The 22,898-nt window shown below is 34.8% G+C and overlaps 1 protein-coding gene across 3 annotated transcripts in view; it reads right to left on the reverse strand.

Moving 5' to 3' along the window:
• Nucleotides 1-3,294: 3,294 nt before the first annotated feature.
• LOC149803427 (prolyl 4-hydroxylase subunit alpha-2-like) overlaps nt 3,295-22,898 on the reverse strand; it is a 36,742-nt gene continuing 17,138 nt past the window's right edge. For 2 of the 3 annotated variants that reach the window (XM_089953135.1, XM_089953134.1), the window contains 11 exons: nt 21,649-21,983; nt 21,211-21,262; nt 20,410-20,549; nt 10,073-10,237; nt 7,078-7,151; nt 5,907-6,024; nt 5,526-5,576; nt 5,066-5,155; nt 4,498-4,566; nt 3,899-3,995; nt 3,295-3,408 (listed from right to left, as the gene is read on the reverse strand). In XM_089953135.1, the coding sequence (XP_089809261.1) occupies nt 3,320-3,408; nt 3,899-3,995; nt 4,498-4,566; nt 5,066-5,155; nt 5,526-5,576; nt 5,907-6,024; nt 7,078-7,151; nt 10,073-10,237; nt 20,410-20,549; nt 21,211-21,262; nt 21,649-21,983 (1,280 nt within the window). In that variant the 3' untranslated portion in view covers nt 3,295-3,319. The remainder of the gene's footprint in view (nt 3,409-3,898; nt 3,996-4,497; nt 4,567-5,065; nt 5,156-5,525; nt 5,577-5,906; nt 6,025-7,077; nt 7,152-10,072; nt 10,238-20,409; nt 20,550-21,210; nt 21,263-21,648; nt 21,984-22,898) is intronic. The other variant, XM_089953136.1, reaches the window with a different exon arrangement.

Here is a 22,898-nt window from a genome sequence, read left to right on the forward strand (position 1 = left end):
AACAGTGAGTAAGCGTGGTCTCAAACAGGCCCATTATTATTCTACCATGATTGCCTCCTGCAAAAGCCTCGTTGCTATGATGATCTCGGTTCTGTGAGCAAACACTTGTGATGGCCAAAACAAAAACTCTGGTAGGCGTCTTATTCAAACTCCAGTTTTATTTCCGGATTACCTCCCGGACTTCACCTAGCAAGTCGTTTGTCAACCGTTTGTCTCCTTATGACTATCGTTGTTGCATAAATGCTTTATGATGTTTACGGTAAAGCGCCCGTCTACTGCTCAGACATTGCAAGCATCAATAGCTTGTTTATTGGCTTTTGGAAATGCTCTTCCGTTGTTAATCGTGTCTCATCTAGCGACGATAATTTTCTTCATCGTCAAATCCAGGCATCACTGACTAATTACCTTCAATTATGGGATGTGGTATCTTTTGTCGATAACGGAAGGTCTTTTAACCGTAGGTTGTAGATCTTTCTAGATGATACCAGACGTTTCGTTCTACAGCAGTGCAATATGTAAGAGCATTCCATATCGGATATTTGGCTGAGCTGATTCCATATAGTTCTCAAACTTCTTAGTCAATGTTGGTTCAACATAATCTACAGAGACTTAATTTTTTCTTGGTGGGGGAGAGGAGGTTGTCGGTGATTTCCATTTCATCGTGGTAAGAACAATCCCTGGGAGCCTTTGTGTCTGATGGTGTAGTCTGCGACTGGGTGCTTTCGCAATTGCAGGTTGAGTTCGTTTTGGTATTGGTACACCAGGGTGTCGAGTTCTCTGACCCTTAGCGGGATTGTATATCAGCGTTTACGAGAGCCTGGCAATGTTGGCATCCCATGTTAGCAGATTCAACACCTCTTCTGTAAATTCCGCAACATCGGCATCGTGTGGCCATTCAGGATCTATCAGATATATGTAATGACACATCTTCAAACACAAGCACGAAAGATGGTTAAGTACCCATTGGTGATCGTCAGTTTGGATAAAACATCAAGATGAAACTTACACAACCATTTTACGATGGATTTACAATGTTAGGATCTTCCAAATGATTGATGTATGACTTATATTACAGTGCTAATGTTAATCAAGTGGTTGAAATATGAATTATATTACAATGTTAAGATTATTCAAAACGATTGATGAAGGAAATAATTACAATGTTAGGTTTATCAAAATAGCTGATGTAGCTTCTAACTCCACATTCTGTTTCGACTACTTCGTCTACTATCAAAACTTCTGCGGTTGAATTTACGTCAAAGATCTGCTTGGGGCCCCGGATGACCGAGTGGGTTAAAACTCGCCTTTACCCATCACTTCTTTCTCATCTCTTTTGTTCGAGTCTTTGGTACAATGTAGGTATGTTAGAAAGCTTGCCAGTAGTTTCCTGTGGGTACGTGGTTCTTTCCAGTTTTTCCGGGTTCTTACCACACCAGATATACTGTCCATCATGTATAGCCTAGTACGTGCTGAAAAAGATCTTTCTCTACGACTTAGTATGTAGGTGCGAAAGTCCTCGATCATCCATGTTTGTTAATTTATTTACACTTTAGCTGTAACGAACATATCTCATTTTTGATATTTTTGTTCAAATTTAAATTTGTATTTTGATACTTGAAAACAATGGTGTTTGAGCTCCGTCTGCTAAGATCCATTTCTTTTTGGAAAGACTTAGGAACCATTTTTTTGTGTGCCCATCTTGAACGTTGACCACCTATATTTTGATGTTTATACGTGTCTTGTAAAAACTAGATCATTTTTCAATGCTTGAGTTATCAAAGCTTCTTTTTCAAACTTGGATGTCACTCAGACATTATCTAATTGGCTCATTACATAAGAAAACACTCACAAGACAGCTTTTCCCAATGTCAATGTATAGAGCAAAACTAAAACTTTTAACAATTAACGAATAGCAGATATTTTCAGAAGTAAAACGTTGCAATTTCGCCCGTCCCCCGCCCCCCCCCACCCCCCCGAAAAAATCCGCATATGTTAATTTTGGCAAGATATTTTCAGCAATTTTAGATCTTAGTAGCATATAAAGTGATACATTTATTTCCTTATCTCATTCTGCAACTGCTAAATCGCTAAAAGTTTAGACAGCTAAATGTTCCCATTAAACGATATATATTGTTCGTGGCCAGACATTGCATCATTGTGTTTCAGTACATGTTCAGCATTAATTTAAGGTTCTTGTATTTTCTATGTCTATAAATGGATAGATAGATAGGTTATAAATGAGTATAAATCAAAAGATAAAATGAAGAACTCAACACCGGGTGAAGATGAATGTTTCAGAAAACAAAAACAGACCCTGGAAGATAGAATAATAGCATACATACAATAGTCGTACAGGAAAATAGGGACACAAACACAAACAGATTGAGAATCAAAAGAAGGCAGAACCTTTCTACAATTTGAAAACATATGAATGCTCCCTTTATGTTCAGTGTTTTATTATAAATTGTCTAATTGTTCGCTTCGTAAATGAAAAATATGTTTCTTGTCTTCACCCTTCCTTAATGAAACACGTGTACACGAATACATGCATATACAAATTAAGAATAACAGTATGGCTATTTCAGATCAGATACCTTTTCGAAGTCTAGCACATGAAGGACTGTCCGTTGTAACCTGGCTGACCTAGGCGCAAATTGGGAAAGTAAGAAGTAGTTTGTATGTTTGGCTGCATGTTTCTGTTTCGATTTACGTAAAAACATTCTATGTGCACGTTTTTCATGCCAACTGCATTTTGGGACAATGTATTCTCCCTTTACTCTTTTCAAAATTCACGTTGATGTAAATGATGATTTCAACAGAGTGAAAAAGACTAGGTGAAAAATAAGAGTTCTTTACAATAAGAATTACATGTCTCCGTTAAAATTGATCAGACTACTTTAATCTGGAATATCTTTTAATTAATCCAAGTAATTGAATCTCGAATAACTTTTAGTTAACTAATACTAAAAATATAATCTTTTATTAAAGAGTGCCTTATAGACAGAGATGTAAAACTAATAATGGATTAAATGCTGGAACGTAGGTAGACATCCATCAATAGCGAGGATTTTATATATAGAAGATCAATAAAATCAGTAGTAGAAGAAGAAGCACAAAAGTCAACTAATTTCTATCTTTTATGTTTCTATAGTCTATGCTTTATGACCTCTGATATAACTTTTGAATAATGAAATACGCTATATACTGAATACGATCTAAATGGGAATCTCTGCTTCCTTTGTATCTTGTAAGTGATTGTGTGAGATAAAGGGAATGAAAACTAGAAGTAAAATATATAAAATAAATTTTTAATTCTGTTTTAATCAAACGGTTCGTCTAAAGCATCGATTTTCTTGCCACATAGTCTTCTGAAAACTTGTCCTGTTTCCCGTATCCATTTATTTGAAACTGAAATAGAAAGTAAATAAATTTTGCCAAATAATTAAAATAACAATAATTAATAATACAAAAAATTAAGAGTCTCCTAATGAAGCAGCATGTTAAATTCAATGGAATAAATTTAAGTAAGAAAAACAACATTTCAAATCATTTTCTGAACTTGTGTTAAACATTTACTCTGAACGTTAGGTTGAGCGTGTATTTATCTCCAAAACAAATTACGACGTTTCAACAACTTTTTAAAACAAATTTAACTTTTTGTTTTCTAAATGAAGGCTTTAATATAAACTTTTTGATTTCGTATAGTTTTTGATTGACCCAGTTGATTTACTTTTTACAACAGAAAAATAATTAATTCACTCAAAAATAATGCTTGATATTTGGAGAATTCATAGACTTTTTATTGCAATCATTTTTATGACAGGTCAAAATGTACTAAAATAAGTTCTTCTTCTTCTTTTTTTCTTATTTGTATTCTTCTTCTTCTGTAGAAATGTACCCCATTTAGATCCCAGTAAAACGGGACATCCAGCATGCTCTGTCAGTTCCTCTCCGACTCCATTTCGCTTCAAATTGAACCAGAATGCGGCGGCACCCTTTAAATAATAATAATAAATAAATAAATAAATAAATAAATAAATAAACAAATTGTCAGCAGCATACATAAGTACAATGAGCAAAAATGTATGTGGTTAGGCTAGGATAGACTTCTGATTTCTGTAGGACCAACAAGCACACATATTTTGTTTACTGCTTTGGTATCGCGAAAGTGACATAGACATTTGATCTTTCAGTGCATCATTTGGGCTACAATGTTTTCCATTTCCTTGCAAAACTAGTGTATGAAATACATTTATTATCTCTAGGTAGATAAAAAAACAACCTTTAAACAATGGAAAATTGACCCGCCTATTGATGGATGGACAAACAACGTAAGATGACATAGATGAAGCAAAGTGCTTTTCATTGGTTTCCTTGAACACTGATACCACTTCGTCTTTCCTACTGTGATATTTCGCCGTAGCTTAATCCTGAAAGCGTGATGGTAAGAAATGGTAAACCTACTGCATTGATGCCCTAAATAGGTCATGAATTTACCTCAACTACTGGAACTGTCACGTTCAATTTTGTAAAGACGGTTGCTCCTCCTGCCTTTACACCATTAAGCTGGAATGAGAAAGGTTTCTCATAAAAAGACAGATTCCTGTGGCAATATTTTTTAAATAATAGCCCATCCCAATATATACAGTAATCCCCAATAGCCCATCCCAATATATACAGTAAACCCCAATAGACCATCCCAATATATACAGTAATCCCGAATAGCTCATCCCACTATATCAGTAATCCCCAAAAGCCCATCCCATTATATACAGTAACAGTTATGGGATTGAGGGAAAGTGGTCTTAATTTGGGAAATGATTTGGTTTCAGAAGAATTTCATTTTATATGATCAACGCAACAACTTAAAGCGGTTTTAATTTGGAAATAATCTCATTTCTGAGTGGTCAGAAAAAGTTAAACATTTGTACAGGGTTGTATGTAAAGCCGATTTAAGCGCACATACCTATTTTAAATATGCGCTGTGCAAGTTACATTTATATGGTTTTAGTACCGTTATTTAAAGGAGAAACTTTGTATATCTGCCTATTATAAGTTCACTTACATAATATAACCATGTTGCTATTCGATCGCCAGATCCCTTTAAGTTGACCGGGTCACCTTCTCTGGCCTTATGCTCTGACAGTGGGCAATCCTGCAGTTAAAAGGAATACAGAAAAAGTAAATACTAAGGTAAATAATACATAACTTTCCAAATTTGAGCATCAAATTAAATGATCATTTTATGCTCTGAGTAAAATTAATTTATAGTTTTGTATTATCTTAAATTCGTCCTGCTCATTGTTTCGACAAAACCTAAGCCGTCAGGAGTTCTAAATTTTAATCTATTTGTTTCAAAGGTTTGCACATTGGAAATATAATGGATAACTCAGTTTCTTAACGGAACTTATGATGTACAGCATATTTACCGTCAGCAATAATGTAGATGTAAAAGTAGAATCATACGCTGCTTTAGTTGATTTGTACTCATCGTGCCAACACTTACTGTTGCAATTACTACTTACCAGAAAATCTTTGTGTGGTTCATACATTCCTCCTATGCCATAATTTAAAACCTACAAGAAATAAAATATTTAGATTTATAGATATAAAATCTTCCTTGTTTCGATTTATTCAAAGAGCATTCATTCATTGAACGTACATATTTAGTATCATTCGGTCATCGGCTATTGAGCGTATGATGCTACAAATGATATCGGCAGGATTGAAGAAGCCTTCTAAAATTTAACTGCAATAAAGGTAGCCCCTCCCCTTAAATTTACCGAAAATAAAACTTCAATTGCCAATGGACCAACTGGCCCTTAAGCATAAAAATGAAGACATACACAACTTATTGATAACGGAAGAGCAATATTTATTGAGACCTTTTTAAATAGCACACATACTTGCATTTCCTCTGCATGGTAAAGATATTCCAACTGACTAGTACTCAGTCCAGTTTGTATCTCAACGCGTTTGGAAAGTTTGCGAACCAGTGGACTATTTTGATCGGCCAACCATGCACTGAAATATGAAAATATATGCAGTAGACAAAAGTCAATAACGCCAGTCTTTTCAGTTTAGGAGAATATTGGCACCATTCCTACCTGTATAAAGTGCATGTATGATTAAAGAGTCTACCAGTCTACCCAATGTCCAGAGGTATTAACAGAAATAGTCCATATCCAACTTTAAAATCGGTTATTTATCCCGCTGTGCCTCACCTGGTTAGTTATGCGTGTATCGTCGTCCACAGACGATGGTGACACTTCTAATTAAAATGAGACATGCCAAGAGGTGAGACGTGAAAGTATACCAGATTCTTACGATTTCTAAGAAGTGAGAAAGACACTCACATTAAAAGATTATCACTGACCTGATCATCCGATCGCTACTCATGTAAAGAAGCGTCACAGCTTTGCTTAAATGCACAAGATATTATTTTTTTTTTTTAAATTGGCTGCAGATAAACGTTACTCATGAAAGAGCCAATAAAACCAGACCTTGGATTAACTAAACGTTTCCAATATGGTATTTAAAAAAAAAATCTTTCCTGTTGCTTTGTCAGCAGAGACAAATGCTGTGATGAAAATTTACATTTAAGTTGTAAGTTTTATCTATCTATCCAGATTTGTGAAGAAATGCACGGGGTCTGCAGTGTACTTTATTTCTACAAACGGCTTTATTACATTCGTTTCATGACTTTCAAATTTTAAACACTTAATTCTACTGTTGTCTTTAGCGCCGCAGCCAGTGACACAGAAGAGAGAGAGAGATAGAGAGAGAGAGAGAGAGAGAGAGACAGAGACAGACTATGGCGCAAGCTTTGCTGTCTCTTTTTCTGGAAGGAAGCAAAATGCAGGCCAAATGGGAAACCAAAACACCATCAAATACCTTTATATTTATGTTCCAAACTGATCCTATTATACTGATGTAATTGAAAGATGCCGGCGGATGACTGTCTTCAAGTACGATACCTTCAAGTCGCCAAAATCTTCTCTAGGACTAATAAACAGTTGTCTTGCGCAAATAAAATTAAGTAAATTACGTTTGTAATACAATATCAAGTCTTCTTACGTCTCGCTCACTCTTGTATCCGCCAACTTATCCTGTTCGCCATTGTTGGAGCCGACTACTCGTGATCTTTGCAGCTACAAAATATAACAATACTAATATTACTAACATTGCTACTACTACTTAACAACAACAACAATAAAATGAGAATACCTACGAAAACAACAATAAGTATGAGACCGGCAAGCTTAGAAAAGCTAGCATGAAACACAAATGTTTCTATTTCGCTCCTTCAATTCCACTTTTTCACTCAAGAAAGGTTGATTTGTTCGAAATATTTCTTAGGAAATACAATAAACCATTGTTTGACAAGAAATTACAAAATTATTGATAACTGCATGCATTAGTTTTGTATTTTTCCTTTCAGTTTTATGTTTTAGATTTCTAAAATTCTGAACTATTTCTCAGTATAAACATTTTCTCAAATGTTTTATGACACTTTATTTGAGCCAGGGTACGCTTATAAATTAGAATTATGGGAATTTTATTTCTAAGCTTTCAGAGCTTGTTGCTATCCCCATGGACTTTTTTTTATGGCTATACAAACATGTTTGAACAAAACCTAAGCATAGCTGTCCAACAATGTTAAATCGGAGTTTTTCGGTCAGCACTACAGGCACTGATAAAGTATGTCATGAGTTAAGATTTTGAACCAGTCTGATAGATATTCAGATACACCTTTACAAGTAGATCTGACAGGCACTGATAAAGGTTTATGTTTGGCCGACAGTTAGAATTCCTGGTGACTCATTTCTAGTCACCTATCAGATAAAGTGTTGCATTTTGCGCTGGGGAGTATTATTGTTAGAAACTATACATTCCGAATATAACATTTCGCTTTCTCGAAGTAACATCAGTAATTTAATTGGTGAATTTAATGTCAAAAAGGACATGGTAGATATGAATTTTAATCAAACTGGATTCGCATCAAGGTTGCAACAATCTCGTTTGACATTAGCGTATGTTTATTAAACTCTGGGCTGTTCATATCATTTTGGTTGCTAGGAAGAGACTTATAAACAATCTACCTTGTATTGGTGCAAAATTTTATACAGATAATTTCGCAGTATATTCTATCGTGGTCAGCGTGATAAGTAACCATTACGATTAACGTATGACCAAGGCTCGTAATAAAGTTCTGCCTGCGAAGGTAGAGACATGCACTGTTTGGAGGCACAATCGAATTTTAATTATCGCCCGTTCGTGAACGGTCAGACAGATGGACGATGCAAATGTTAACGTAAGGTAAAATAGCGGAAAATGAGACAAGCCAGAACAATTGTGGGAAATCTGGGGCCATTTGAAATAGGTGCCATACAATGATATTTTCCAGAATGGTTAATAATGAAGGCGGTCAAGAGAGAGTTATTCTGATTTCGATCGGAGTGTTAACATTTTTTTCGGTTAGAGAAATTAATCGTGATTAGCTAAGTTAAACGAGCGTGACAGTTCCCAGACGAAATTTCCTGGTTTATGTATCATAAAACGAAGTTTTGGTCAGTCAGATTATTTCTGCCAAAGGGTAGCCTGGCTCCGAGATCAGGGAAAAGTACTCTTCTCGTTAAATAAATCATCGAAGGGTCAGTGGTTCTGTAAATTTGAGAGACCAGGAACCAGAGAAGAGACAGGGAATTCTCTGATGATAAGTGAGCGAGGGTCTGGGAAGCACAAAGGTATAGTCTCAATCACATACAATATGCATTAATTTAAGTTTGTAATTATTTGTTGAATTTGTTCGTTTTAATTTCATACTTCAATATTTCCGAAAATAATCGTTCATTCGTGGTCTGGAATGTTACATGATTCATATATCGTAAGCATGTCATACAATATTTCATTGATATAAATGGGTTTGTATTTAGTGGTTTTATATGTAACAGAAACCATATATCGTGGGAATTTCATACATTACTCTAATACGAGTTGTAAGAATTAATTTATCTGTCTTAAATGATGTATCATATATGCTACGAATTGATTTTTCTATGTCTCGAAGTGTATGTCAATGAATCGCTAATTAGCAAGGAACGTAGCAAATGACAAAGAGTGAAGTCCATTAATTTGTTTGTGTACTTAAGTTCTGAATTCTTTCCAACCTACAATAAATGATATTAGCATTAGAAACGTGTATCGTCTGACATAAACAGCTAGTAACTTATAGCCCACATAGAGCTGTGTTTAATTTTGCACTAATGACCCATAATTCCTTTTGTTTTGAGATAGTCGGCTCCCTTATGTAAATATAACACTATCTCGAAATTTAAAATTTATAACGTTGCAGAGTTACACTTCAAATCGACATCAAAGACTCAGCGATCTTCTGTAGAACTATATACAACACGCCATCGTTGTTGATACCTGAACATGTATGAGATGAACTAAACGAATGCAATATATCATTATATGGATAGTTGATTGGCTCATAATTAATAATCGTAAACGGAGCTCGTTTGAGCAAATGCGGCTAGATAGAATCTGTATTGGTCTCTACACGTTCATTTAGTGCCTTGTTAGCGATTCCGATTCAATCTTTAGTGACGTGTCCTGACCTGGAGGTCGCAAGACTCTTTAGATTGGGTTTGAACTTGAGATGTCTGCCAATAATCCTCAAGCAACTTTAAAAAAATAATTGTCACGAAGCAATATTGATGAGTGCTAAATGATTACATTTGCATAATTTATTTGATATCTTGAACTGGCGTCGCAGGCCGCTGATAACGGAGTCCGTTAAGGAACTTGTTGATTAGCGTAGCATAATTCTTACTGTCTCAATGGGGAAATAAAGTGATGTTTACATAAATGAAAAAATAATAGAAGCTCGGATCAAAATACATCTAATGTAGCTAGCAGAAAAAATGGGCATATTTAATTACTTCTTGTTCATGTAAGTATTATTCAATGGACTAGAGTACGGTCCCAGCTGAACGTAACTGTGTAACAAATACATTGTCAGAATAACACTGTAGGCTTCTTTATTAGATAAAGAGAAGCTACTCACCAAATTATAAACACTCTCTCGTACTTGTTTCCGTTCAGCTTCATGAATGACGTCGTGAAATATCGACAGTCTTGGGTCAAAGTTTAAAACCTCCTCCTTTGCTTTGTAGAAGGGAATACTGGTAGCACGGAGATAGCATTTCAGTCTGGATGTAACATGCATGGACTAGTGCAAGATGAACGTAATGACAATGAAATAACCATGTTCTTGTTTGTACAAGAGCAAATTTTACTATCGATCAATAATGTTAAAACAGAAAAATGGTTTGAATTGTTTTACCATTTCTAGAAATTAGCATGTAAGGTAAATAGGTAAGTAACATAATTGTAAAAAGTACCGCTGGTCATTTAACAAAGGCAACTAAGCATAACTGTGGTGAGGCAAGCCTCAGATTCACGTTTTTCTTCAAACCAGATTCAAAGTCATCAATAATTAGTTCCATCAGGAATGCTCTAACTCTCCTCTCCAGATGCATATTGTATCAAATACGCATCAATTATGATCCAAACACCAGGTATTAAGTAGATCGATGTGACCAAATTTAAACTTTCACTACTGGATGTCTTGATTTCATGTATTATAATATATCCCAAAACGATTATGCACATTTAGTACTTACGTAAAAATATGTCTTATTAATGGATTGCCCTTTCCACCCACCTGTCCGTCAAATATTAATATACTGCAACAAACAATTTCCATATGACCACTAATAAAGCTGCTCCGGCGTGAGCATTATGAAATCACAGAAAAGCTGAAAACTGGTCGTATGGTTATCGCATTTGCAGTGACATCATCACTATTGTCATTAACACATAACAATTGAAATAACCAACTGTAAGATTATTAATACTGACACTTTCTTCATCTACTGGGGACTGCTTATAACGGGTGTTTTGCCTTCGAAAATATACAAGCATGCAAGCAGTAAGGACGTGCCTGCGAACCATTATGTTACTGCACTGTTAAATATTACATATTTCTTATACTACGCCAGGTGTTCATTAGGGCAGGCACATAAACTGAAACTGTAAATCGCTGCTGTTGCAAAGGAGAGAAGACATAAGACATGGTATGATCCGGAAAACACTTTTTGGACATACGGATTTGTTTATGTTCTTTAGTTATATTAATACATGCAAAGAACTAAACAAAGTCCCGTTTTGATCCCTTGAGTTATGTAAACATGAAACCCGTATTCCGATCAATAATTCCACGTCACGTTGTATATTGGTCCTTTGTAAGGACAACATACATAAAATTGCCCAAAATGGCGAGAGATGCAAATATTTGTATTGACATTTAAAGTAAAACTAGCAGTTATTTATACATCTTGAATCAATCATAAAGCCCAACCAGGATTTATCGGCACTGACCATCAAAACATAACTCTCGACAGGCATTTGTCAGCTATAAAAGTAGACAAAACTGATGAATAGGGGAAATAAAAAAATGATAGCTACATGGACAAGTTATTACATTTGATGGAGACATATATCGTTATTGTGGAATAGAGAATTTCTAAAAAAGATGTAATTTTAGATAATCAAACAAGTCAGTATAAGATAATTTGGCAGAAGCTCCTAAAAATGTTAAGAACAAAAACAAAATGGTTGAGCAGAAAAACCAGATGTTTTGAATGGTTATGTTCTGCAATTCAAAAACTAGCATTATGAAATAAAAGCTCAGAATGTTCTTTATTGTGATATGAAAAGAATAATGAAACTCAATACGCACATGCTTTCAAAACTGTAATAAAACATAAACTATAAAAACATCCGAATTTACACTGTCAAAATTTTTCTTCATTTCAAATATACATACTGCAACGAACACAAAGACTATGAGACGATAGTGTAGGTAGGAACATATTACATTATAATGTTATGTGAACATTTGCAGAAAACTGAAGAAACTGCGTACGAATAACACAGAAATAAAATGATATACACAAAAAAGAAAGATCGTTTTATTCCTCCTACATATGTCAATTTTGTAAAAGGAAAATAAAGACTAACAAATAAGTAGATCGCTGACATTTACTTGGCAAGTCTTTATGTCGTACACGAATGTAATTAAATTACAGACATTCTACATGCATTCCACTCTTAATCCAAAATGTGTTTAGTTACGAGTCGCATCTATGCATCAAGACGTTACTAAAATACAAAATAATTGCAAAAACTACATTTCGTTTAGTCAAGAAAGCATAGTTGATAGATTTGAGAAGAAAAAAATGGCATGGAATGTTTTGAAAAGAGAAAAATCAGATTTCTGGATAGTGGCTGGTTCTCGGACTATCGTTATAATAACACGCATCGAGTTTCAATGATAAACAATCCAAGGAGATGCAAAATAACTTAAAAATATAGAAACCAAACATTTGAGAAAGAAAAAAAAAACATTTTACCGGTACTAAGTCATTGATGACGCTAAATGTTTGAAGAAAATCAAATGACCAACAAATGAGAAATTGTAAATTATAGCAGATAGTGAATACCTTATGTGACATGATAAAGGTAAACCTCGTCATGGCCGTCTCAGTAACCAAATGCGATAAACAAGACCACAATTTAAGTATGCTCTTAGATTATGTAAGAAGGAGGAAGTAAAACACAGAGCAGACTCGCTAGCACAAAAATTTGAAAATGTGGACCAACGTGAATTCTGGAAGCAAGTTAAACAAAATACTACGACAACTTCCAGTAAACTACCAGTTTGCAATGATGGGAACCATGGTCAGAATAATATATGCAACATGTGGAAGAGTCATTTTGAAGACTTATTCCCTAGTGTCAAAAATAAATTGAATAAGAAGCATGTGCTCTCAGCATTGAATAACCCTTCTGGTCGTATTGAGGTAATCACACTATCTGAGATCCAAAATGCAATAACAAGACATAAAGGTGGTAAATGTCCATGATCCGAGCTTTTATGTGTGGAACATGTAAATTTTCAGATACTAGGCTTCATGTGCTATTGATGATTGTATTTAATTGTATGTTTGTGCATAACTTTGTACCAGAGGATTTCACCAAAGTTACAATTATACCGCTATTAGAAAGCAAACTGGGTAACCTGGCGGACAAACAAGTACAGACCTATAGCTCTTACGACTATTATTTCAAAAATATTTGTATGCATCATACTGCAAAGATGTAAAGTCACAATCTCCGATAATCAGTTTGGTTTTAAAAGGCAGCATTCAACTGATTTATGCCTATATGTCCTTAAGGAAACTGTCAGCTATTATGTAGAACATAGCAACCCAGTGTTTGCATACTTTTTAGACGCTAGTAAGGCATTTGATAGGGTCAGTCATTGGACACTCTTTAAAAAGTTGATTGATATTACACTAGTTGTCTATATAGTTCAAAATTTAGTTAACTGGTATGGCAAACAGTTGTATTGTGTGCGATGGGGAAGTGTAATATCCAGCGCTTTCCATGCAACCAATGGGGTGAGGCAGGGGGTATTCTTTCCCCTTTGGTATTTAATATACACACACATATATACTATACCATAACATCCTTGTTATTTAATAACCCAAAAAGGAGCTGTTATGTATATCTATATTGAAGTTTTTAATTTTTGTCCGTGATTTAGGGTTGTGGATAGTGTTGTTGTACACCTGACTTTTGTCATGGTTGTGATTGAATATTGTATCAGGAGTTTGCCTACCTGACAGCTGTCATGATTTTAAGTAGTAAACATGACTAGAATTTGAATTCAAGAGTTAGTGTGGAATTTTCCATCGGAAGTTTTGGTTTTCCAGAGAAATCTAATGCGCCATAGGTCAAGTGAGTATTTGTGTAAATATAGAGGTTTGGTAAGCAATTATTCACTTCAGTTTCATATCAGTCTTAAGGAATCTATGATCAGAACTTTAAGTTGTGTTCAAATATAATCTGAGAAGAATTATTTAAATTATTTATTGGAATTATAATATCTCATTGACCTTTTGGGCTAAAACACTAATTTGGGATTACTGAGAACTTTTCAAAGACATTCTTTAATTGTATCATTCTGGTTGCATCAGTACACTCAAGATTATTAAAATTCATTCGAAACATTCTATACTTTTGGACATGTGATAGAACATATATAACTATTTTGGATTTAATTCATGATATGGTAAGTGTGTATTAAATGTTTATTTTGTAACTTAGTGATATAAATTATTTGTTTATTTTACTAAATTTGATGGCTTTACTTCTTTCTTTGACATAGTTTAAGACCTAAAGTATTTACACCAACATAAACAGAAACACCCATTACATTTTACAACGGCAATATATTCTGCCAGCTTATCTGAAGGTGTATACAAAAAAAATCACCGAGCTTAACATTAGTCAATAACGATGTATACTGACTTCATTTTCTAGGTCTTACATTTGATAAGTCTAGTATATTTATTCTGTTTTCGTTGAACTCTGCATTTTTCTTCTGCAGTTGCTCATCTAGTTTATCGTGTCTAATGTTCTCCTCACTTTCACCGCTGGGATCTAATAATGCTGTTTCAATTCTGTGCTAATGTTATTTAATAGTAACTTATTTTTACAGTGCTTTTAAGTAACATTTTCCTGCCAGATAGAAAATTTCAATTTCAATCCCAAAATATTGTTCTCTTCTAGGTAGTATCATGCAGTTCTTGAAGTCTGCAAATATTGTTTTCTTTTATATTATATAATTTTTATTTGTAATAGAATATAAAGCTACTGCTATTATTGCAATCTGTTAAGCTATTCTTTATGAGTTTTCTTTTTCTTCATTCATATAAATGATGACAAAATGGCTAAAAGGGGTGAAGATGATTTTGGTTAGACATTTGGCAAACGGGTTCACTATGAAGACGCCTACGAGGAACAAATTACGGATGCAATAACTGAATTTCTTATCACTGATAATAATTTATCTAAGGAGGGATTTACAACCCATGTATCGACAGCTTCAACTGACACACACAATAATTGATACAACAAAATGATTTTAACATAGATGAAACAAATTATCAATTGAAAAAGACCGCTCCGGTGGCCTAGTGGTTAGAGCGTCCGTCTCGGATGCGGGAGGTCGTGGGTTCGATCCCCGACTGAGTCAAACCAAAGACTTACAAAAATGATGCTAACAGCTGCCTCGCTTGGCGTTCAGCATTAAGAGGTTAGTGTTAGGACTGGTGGGCCTGGTGTCAGAATAATGTGACTGGGTGGGACATCATGCTACATGTCTGCGGTATGATACCCTAGTGCTAGACATCACTACAAACTGTCACACTGCAGACATCGTAGCGATATGACCGAAAAATTGTTAAAGCTACGTTAACACAAATCCAAGTCACATCAATTGAAGAAACCTGAGGTTTTTGTAAAGTAAGGGAAAGCATTTGATAGTGAGATTAATTTCTAAAACTGCTTGTCCAATCAAGATATTTGCACCAGACGTCATATCAACAAAAACAAACTTCTTCAAGCTACTTGGCTAAAGGAAAGAAGGACATAATTGAATACTTCCAGACTGCAAAATTACATGCATAATTTTTTACAACAACTATTAAACATAGGTAACAACAAATATATGTTTAAGAGGAACATGAGACGCAAACAATTAAGACAACTGAAAAAGGTTAACAACAAAAGTGGAAGCAGAGGCTATCATAGATAAATACTGCCAATTATACCTGATAATTCTGCTACTGCCGTTTATTGATTGATTAATGAAATAGTTGTCAATATTTTGCATGCTTTTCTTTGACAGGTTAGACAACAAGCTGTGCTACCGATTAGTCGCTAGGTTCCCCATAACATCCTTTTTAACCTTTAACCAAATTTATTATCGTCAGAGTATGAGTCATTGCAATCATAGCAATAGCTGTAATAATAGGGGCAAATGTCACATTCCTTTCTTTGAAAATCTATTCAACATTTCTTAGTTGATTTTTATAGGCGAGTTTTATCTTTACAGTTTTAGATCTTTTTCTTTCTCGGAACTATAGAGCAAATAATGTACTGATTTACCCACGAACTCTTTACCTACACGCACACTCTTCAATGTGTTACGTAATGGTGACTTTTCTCAAACTTTAAATTTATTTTTCAGTTTTGTCTTTAAAAGTTGTGCTCAAGAGCTGTTAAGTATACAAAAACATGTCCTCTTTTACTTTAAACACTTTCCAAGAGTTCTTAGAATGCAACGTTTGGGTTCCATCTGTTTCTTTGCTATATCTTCTTGATGCATCCAATCGGTTTGACTAAGCTTTCTGTGCTTTATTTAATATCTTTTATCACTGACTCAGCAAATGTTGTATCATGTACAAAACATCTTAATTGTCTTTCTTCAGGCGGAGTAAATAATCTTCGTTCAGCAGGTGGAATTTCTCAAGTTTGAAATCTTTCTTAGTAATTATATTTTATAAGATCCACAATGATGTTCTTTGATCTTTGATTTTACATTTGCAATGATGAGACGAGCTAATCCAGGTGGGAATAAGCAGAGCCATGCCCCACTCCAGCTCTTTACAATGAGCGCAAAATGCAACCGGAACCACTGATGCGCGAGATGCATTATGGACTCCTGTAATATCGAGAAAGGAAAACAAAACGGAAATGGACTTCAGCTGAACACACTGCAACAACACACTCCAAACTGACAGATAGCAAACCACTGAAGATGATATATTGCATGACATTTGTTCAAAGGCAACGTCATCTTAAATGTTCTTTCAGACTCCCTGCTTTTATAGTCAGACGTCTTATAGAAACAATTTTATTCAGACGGATGTGCATACTGCTGGTAATTTTTGTTGGACGCCATATTTAGTAATCAAACAGACACCTTTGAATGTATAATAAATAATGTCCTTCCCACAATCCTGAAGTTAAATTAGTATAGGATTAAATGTTCGGACTTTATGTTAACTTTGTGAGTGATTAGGTAAAATTTACACATCGACAAAAACCCAACCATGATCATTTAATCCTTATAATTCCAATTTACTTTCTTTCTGTCAACATATCAGCAGATTTCGTTAACAAAGATCGCACTTTTAGGTAGCTCTACATTTTCTTTAATTATCCTCTTCACTGCGATAATATACATAGCCCCATCTTCGTTAGCCAAGAGTGGTCGCTTTTATGTAGTAATATAGGGTAGCGTGTCAGAGTGGGTCATGCCAGTTATCTAATCAGCTTGTTATGATAGTATGTTTAATTTAAAATAAAATGGTTGATTCTATTTAAAATAGGTTATTACTGTTTCTAACATTACGCATGTGTATGGCAGGTGTTGTCATTGCATCCGTTGTTCTTGGTTTCATTTTGGATCTTTCAAAAGTATACTGGTGTCCATTTTTAGTGAGATCCCTTGCTCGACAAATGACCTTGACCTTTAATAACAGCTGCTTGAACATGTTATTGAAACTAAATGCAATACTTTTCTGATGATTAGGTTGCAAGGCCTGCCATATGCCTTCTTCGGCAAAATGGGTGAGTGTTGAAGTGCAGAAAGGTCTGTGCAATAACATTATTTTAACTTATAATGGACGATTTTATTTTGGGGTTTCTTAATTTTGATCGGAAATCACAAGTGTAGGTGGGTGGCGATATGTTGTTGTTATTATTATGGTTAAAGGCGTTGACATAGATAAAACTTCATATACAATGACATGGAAACAGGAAACCAAAAGTAGTCCACAGAATTTATCGAAGTGTAAAAAAATTCTAGATCAGTATCACGTGTCCTTTTATATCTAATCAAATTTTAGAAAACGCGGTCAATTCATAAAAATTGGAATTATGTAAATTTACATTACCTTATTAAAATAATAAATCTGATTAAGTTTAAAAAAACATTAATAAGTCATTACGTTTTTCACCATTTGGAGCCAATATCATTGCTGCTTTTTGTAGGTTATTCCTCTATTTATAGCAGTTTTCCATATGTCTCTGTAATAGAGGTTCAACGTTTGCAGCTAATTATACCTTACATTACAGTGATCTCTGAATTAGCCGCATTCAGGCATTTAAATTTCAATGGCGGTACCGATATACAGGCGTCTAAAGGTGAAACTGATGGATTGTGTCAAACCTAAAGCTGTCCAAACTCCTGTAAAATCTTTGATGATGGACTGGGTCCAGAAGATAGTTCTAGTATTCATGCATAACTCTACAAAGACACAAGAAGTAAATCTGGGTATTTGAGGAAGTTTTGTTACAGAGATTTGTTTCAGACATTTGAATTTATTTACTATTTGAAGGAAGAGGATGTGCCGCCCAAAGATATTCATCACAGTGATGCTGAAACTGGAAGGATGGTATGACAGATCTAATAAGCCTTACAGATTAAATGGCTAAACTCAACTTGATCACAGACCCATCACCTAGGATCAATGCCAGACAAATGCAAAATAACGGTAATATGGATGGTACAATTATTTATTACATGTTTAGAATTACGTGGAAGACAATGAATTGCGCCTAGATGCCACATAGATGGTGGGACGAAAATCACTTGTAAAAGAGGATTTCAAAAAGAACGTCCAAAGTTCAGGGTCAATGCCCTGTGATAAGGTTCTAGAAACACGTTTACAACTTTCTGCTAGGAATGCAATGTATACATCCAGAATAACACAGAATTAGATTCTTTTCAGCATGAAACTTAATAGACAAAATATTAAAGAACAAGAAGTAGAAGATCAGTCCTTGAATCCATATTATGGTTTTGAGCATAATGAAGTCGCAATAGTAGTACATAACATCAGTCAGGCTTGTTCCTATGGAAGCCCCGGGTGGCCGAGTGGTCTAAAGCGCTCGTCTTAATCGATCACTGCCATCTCATCTCTCTCTGCACAGGTTCGAGTCTCGGGTTCGGCCACTGTGGGTATGTGAGAAAGCCTGCCAGTAGTTTCACGTGGGTCGGTGGATCTTCTCGGGGTATTCCCAGGTTCTTCCTCCACCAGTTATACTAGCCGCCTATCATGTGCTGAAAACTGTCGTTAAAGCCAAAACAATATAAATAACATTTTTCAATATTTTCTTAGTTTTCTTCTACATAACTTTCAGTGTAGTTTTGTTTTGCAGTTTTACAAACGAATGCTTGCCAGTAGCTTGCTAGTAGTAAATATGTAATACACTAACAACGAACAGTGCAATGTTAGTTTCTAACTAGTCTAAGGGCTTTCGACTCTAAATAAGTTTTTTTTCAAAGGCAAATACAAAACAGAAAACACAAACCTAATCAGATATAATTACTTCTGAAACGATGGAATATCTGGGATATAATTTTTGGTTACGTAAATTTACACACACAAGAACAGATGGCGATATGGCTCATCAATTTCTATGTCGATATAAAATATTGTTCAGCATCAGCATCAGGTCGAAGCGAACGAAACATACAGACTTTAAAGCTTTTATGCCTGTAGAAATAGTCAATGTAACATTTTGTGACCTCAATGCTTTGTGTGTTTTCTGCTTGTCAAGGCTAGTTTGAAACTAGTTTTGCATTGTTCGTTGTCAGTTTATTGCTTTACCTTAATCAATCCTTGACACATGCGATTCTGGCGAACTTCGTCAATGATATCCAAATTACAATAATACGCTTCGAATACCTACGATGTATGCGAGGATGCTCACTGTTAAAATATGTTATGCCTTGTTCCAAATTTGTCAATCTTATATATTTCCCTCCTTTATGCAAAATTACTTGGTGTAGTTACCATTATTTGGCTGACTTAATTAACAGTAGCAGAATTAGCAGAAATAGGAAGTAGTTACGAGAGTAATAACATGGTTGATGATTATCAGGCAATTCCTCCTGAGTGGCACATAACCCTGGTTATAAAGTAACCACTAGCAGCTAAAGCAAGTGGCAGGAAATCATCAACCATAACGTTACCATAATGACCAGGCATTTTCCAGTTGGAGAAAACCACTTGAACTATTTTCGGGTAAGCACAGTGCTATTAATTAATCAAGGGACTTGGTGAGAAGGTAGGGCTTAATTCTATAAGATACACGTGCACTGCTGCATTGGACTATTTACATTTTGTACGAAATAGAGAAAAGAAAAGAATATTCTTGTGATAATTAATTCCATATATTATGTCCCATTTTTGTTACAGGAATATCAGCAAATGGGATGATCAGGACAGTCAGCCATTATTTCAGTCTCAAGACCAAGAGAAAGGTGATGTTGCAAACAGTGTCAACTAATGTATCATCGACATATCTATAAAAAAAGGAACCAAAACCAATGACAGATGATGATAATTCATTTACATTAAGTAGATGCGATATGTTGCCATATGTAGGGTTTTGGAAAACACTCTTTATATGTCATACCCGAATACCTTCCCCGCGGCACAATGCTTCGTAGTGTTGCTTTTCAGGCACATCTACGCTTAGGGCATAGAATCTATTTGTCTCTGGGATTTCACTCGCCTTTTCCTTGAAGTACTCAATGTCCCGAATAAAACCCTTATCTGCATCAAAAATAGAATATTTTGTATTTATGAATGATCAAAAAAATATCAAAAACATTTCTTTAGAGACAATGCGACAGCGGGGGAGAATAGTATAGCGACAGAAAGAAATCACATCAGATTATAGAGCGGACACAAATAGACTGAACAAGTGTATATATATATATATATATATATATATATATATATATATATATATATATATATATATATATATATATATATATATATATATATATGTGTGTGTGTGTGTGTGTGTGTGTGTAAGGAAATACACCACATAGATTTTAGCCATCAGATGAGTATTGATCAAATGAATGTTGAAAGCTGCAGGTTCCGAATGGTTCGAGTTAATCATGTTCTTCGTCAGGGTAATTAACATTTTATATCAACAATACAGCACAACAGTTACATATTGAATCAAAATTATTTTAAATTGCATAATTATGTCAACATTCTTCTTTTTATTATTGTTATTATTATAATTATTATTGTTATTATTATTATAATTAGTGTTAATATTATTAGTGACCAAACTGATCTTAAATACACTTTCAAGTACTAGTCTAATAGGTAATAAAATTTAAATGTATATGGAAATGCTATGAAAATGAAAATAGAAATAATCTGAAGGGGGTGGGTGGGGAGAGAGAAGAGATACCCTCTGTGTTGAAATTTCTGACTAATTCAACTGCTTTCCAAGGCATTGACTTCTGGAAAGAAAATCCGAGAAAAACAAATATGCAAAAGATAAAAATGTCATTTTTCTTCTTCTTCAGGTGATAAATAATTCGGTATTACAATACTCCCTTAAACGTTGAAAGTATTCTTTTCCCTACCATCATCTTCACATTTTCCTGGCGATAACAGTCAGTATTTTTAAATATGCCATTTACTTCAAAGACAAAACTGTCCTGTATATGTGTTGAAGATCATTTGATCATATACCCTATAACTGGGCAAGCGCAGTGGATCCGATTTTAGTTTGAGAATCTAATGTACACATTTGTGTATTGCAACAGTATACTAGTAAAATATGCACATAACAGTGTGTGTGTGTGAGAGAGAGAGAGAGAGAGAGAGAGAGAGAGCTGTATACCTTGGAATATGCCCATGCAAGCATACGGTATATATTTAATTCCATCTGATTTCCAGTTGTTTGCTTATTTAAATTCTTCAGACGACGATGGAGGGCTTCAATCCATATAATCTGACTGTAGTATAGTCCTTGATCACCCGCTTCATGGGCTATATCATAAACTTCCTCTGCCGTCAGTGGACTAGATATTTCATTAAGAATTTTTCCACCAATTACGTCGTCTATATTCAAATTATAAGTCCGCCACAATCTCACGAGGGCCTTGGCTGCACCGCTTACATCGTCATCTGTTACGTCAGCCCAAAAATGGTTGACTTCTTCGGTGGAATTCTTTACTAGCGAAACGGGAATAACAGATGTATCTTTTAAAATGCTTCTCTAGCAGTGATCAATTGGGATGTCTGTTAAAAATACTACACAATCTTTGGAATTCAGAAAATTGTATACTATGATGAAAAGTGTGCCGATGTAAATGCAGTAAATTGACACACCTGGACAAATGACTGGCTTGGTTTAGTTGGTTAAGGAAGGGCTCAAATGCGCCATGTTCGCTAATTCGGCACTCTAGACACTTTATGCCCGTTTATTTTTTTCTTCTTGTATTTAGGAAGCAAGCTAAAGATATGTAATGATTTAGCTGGTTCAATATTCATTCGGTTGTATGTTTCTGAAATATCCTCTGTGATCACTTGACTTTATACTTACAGGTTTTGCTTCAAGTCCTCGAAAACAAAAATTATTTACATTTTAGTGGATTACAAATTTTAATTAATAGTAGTTATCTCAAACGTTATAGCGGATGTCGAACATTTTTATTAGTTACTACTGTTTACGATTGCCAGCCGACGAAATGGATTTAGAATAGTTTCCTAACTTTTAACATTTGACGTTCTAACTCGCATCCGCACCAACACTGTCTAAGCCATACATCTGAGTTAAAAACGCCTGAAAATGAGCACAGCTTTTTTCACTTAAAATCAAAGATTTTTTGTTGTTGAAAATTTAATCACATTGGGTCGATAATATGTTTTGGTTCGTAGTGCAAATTTCACGAAAATAAGGCAACAAATAGCCAAGTTACAACAGTATGAATTTGTGCATGTCATATGATAAAACTGGTCAGTGTCACAGACAGTAAGTGAACAAGGCCACTTTATATTCATACAAGTCTCGCAGTCACTGCCGTTTTTATGTATGTAGCCAAAATGTCCAATTTTCAAAATGTTCAGCTTCAGAGTGGATAGTCCATC

The sequence above is a fragment of the Sinohyriopsis cumingii genome, chromosome 3 (assembly GCF_028554795.1).
Source record: "Sinohyriopsis cumingii isolate HCF-2022 chromosome 3, ASM2855479v2, whole genome shotgun sequence".
NCBI lineage: Eukaryota > Metazoa > Mollusca > Bivalvia > Unionida > Unionidae > Sinohyriopsis > Sinohyriopsis cumingii.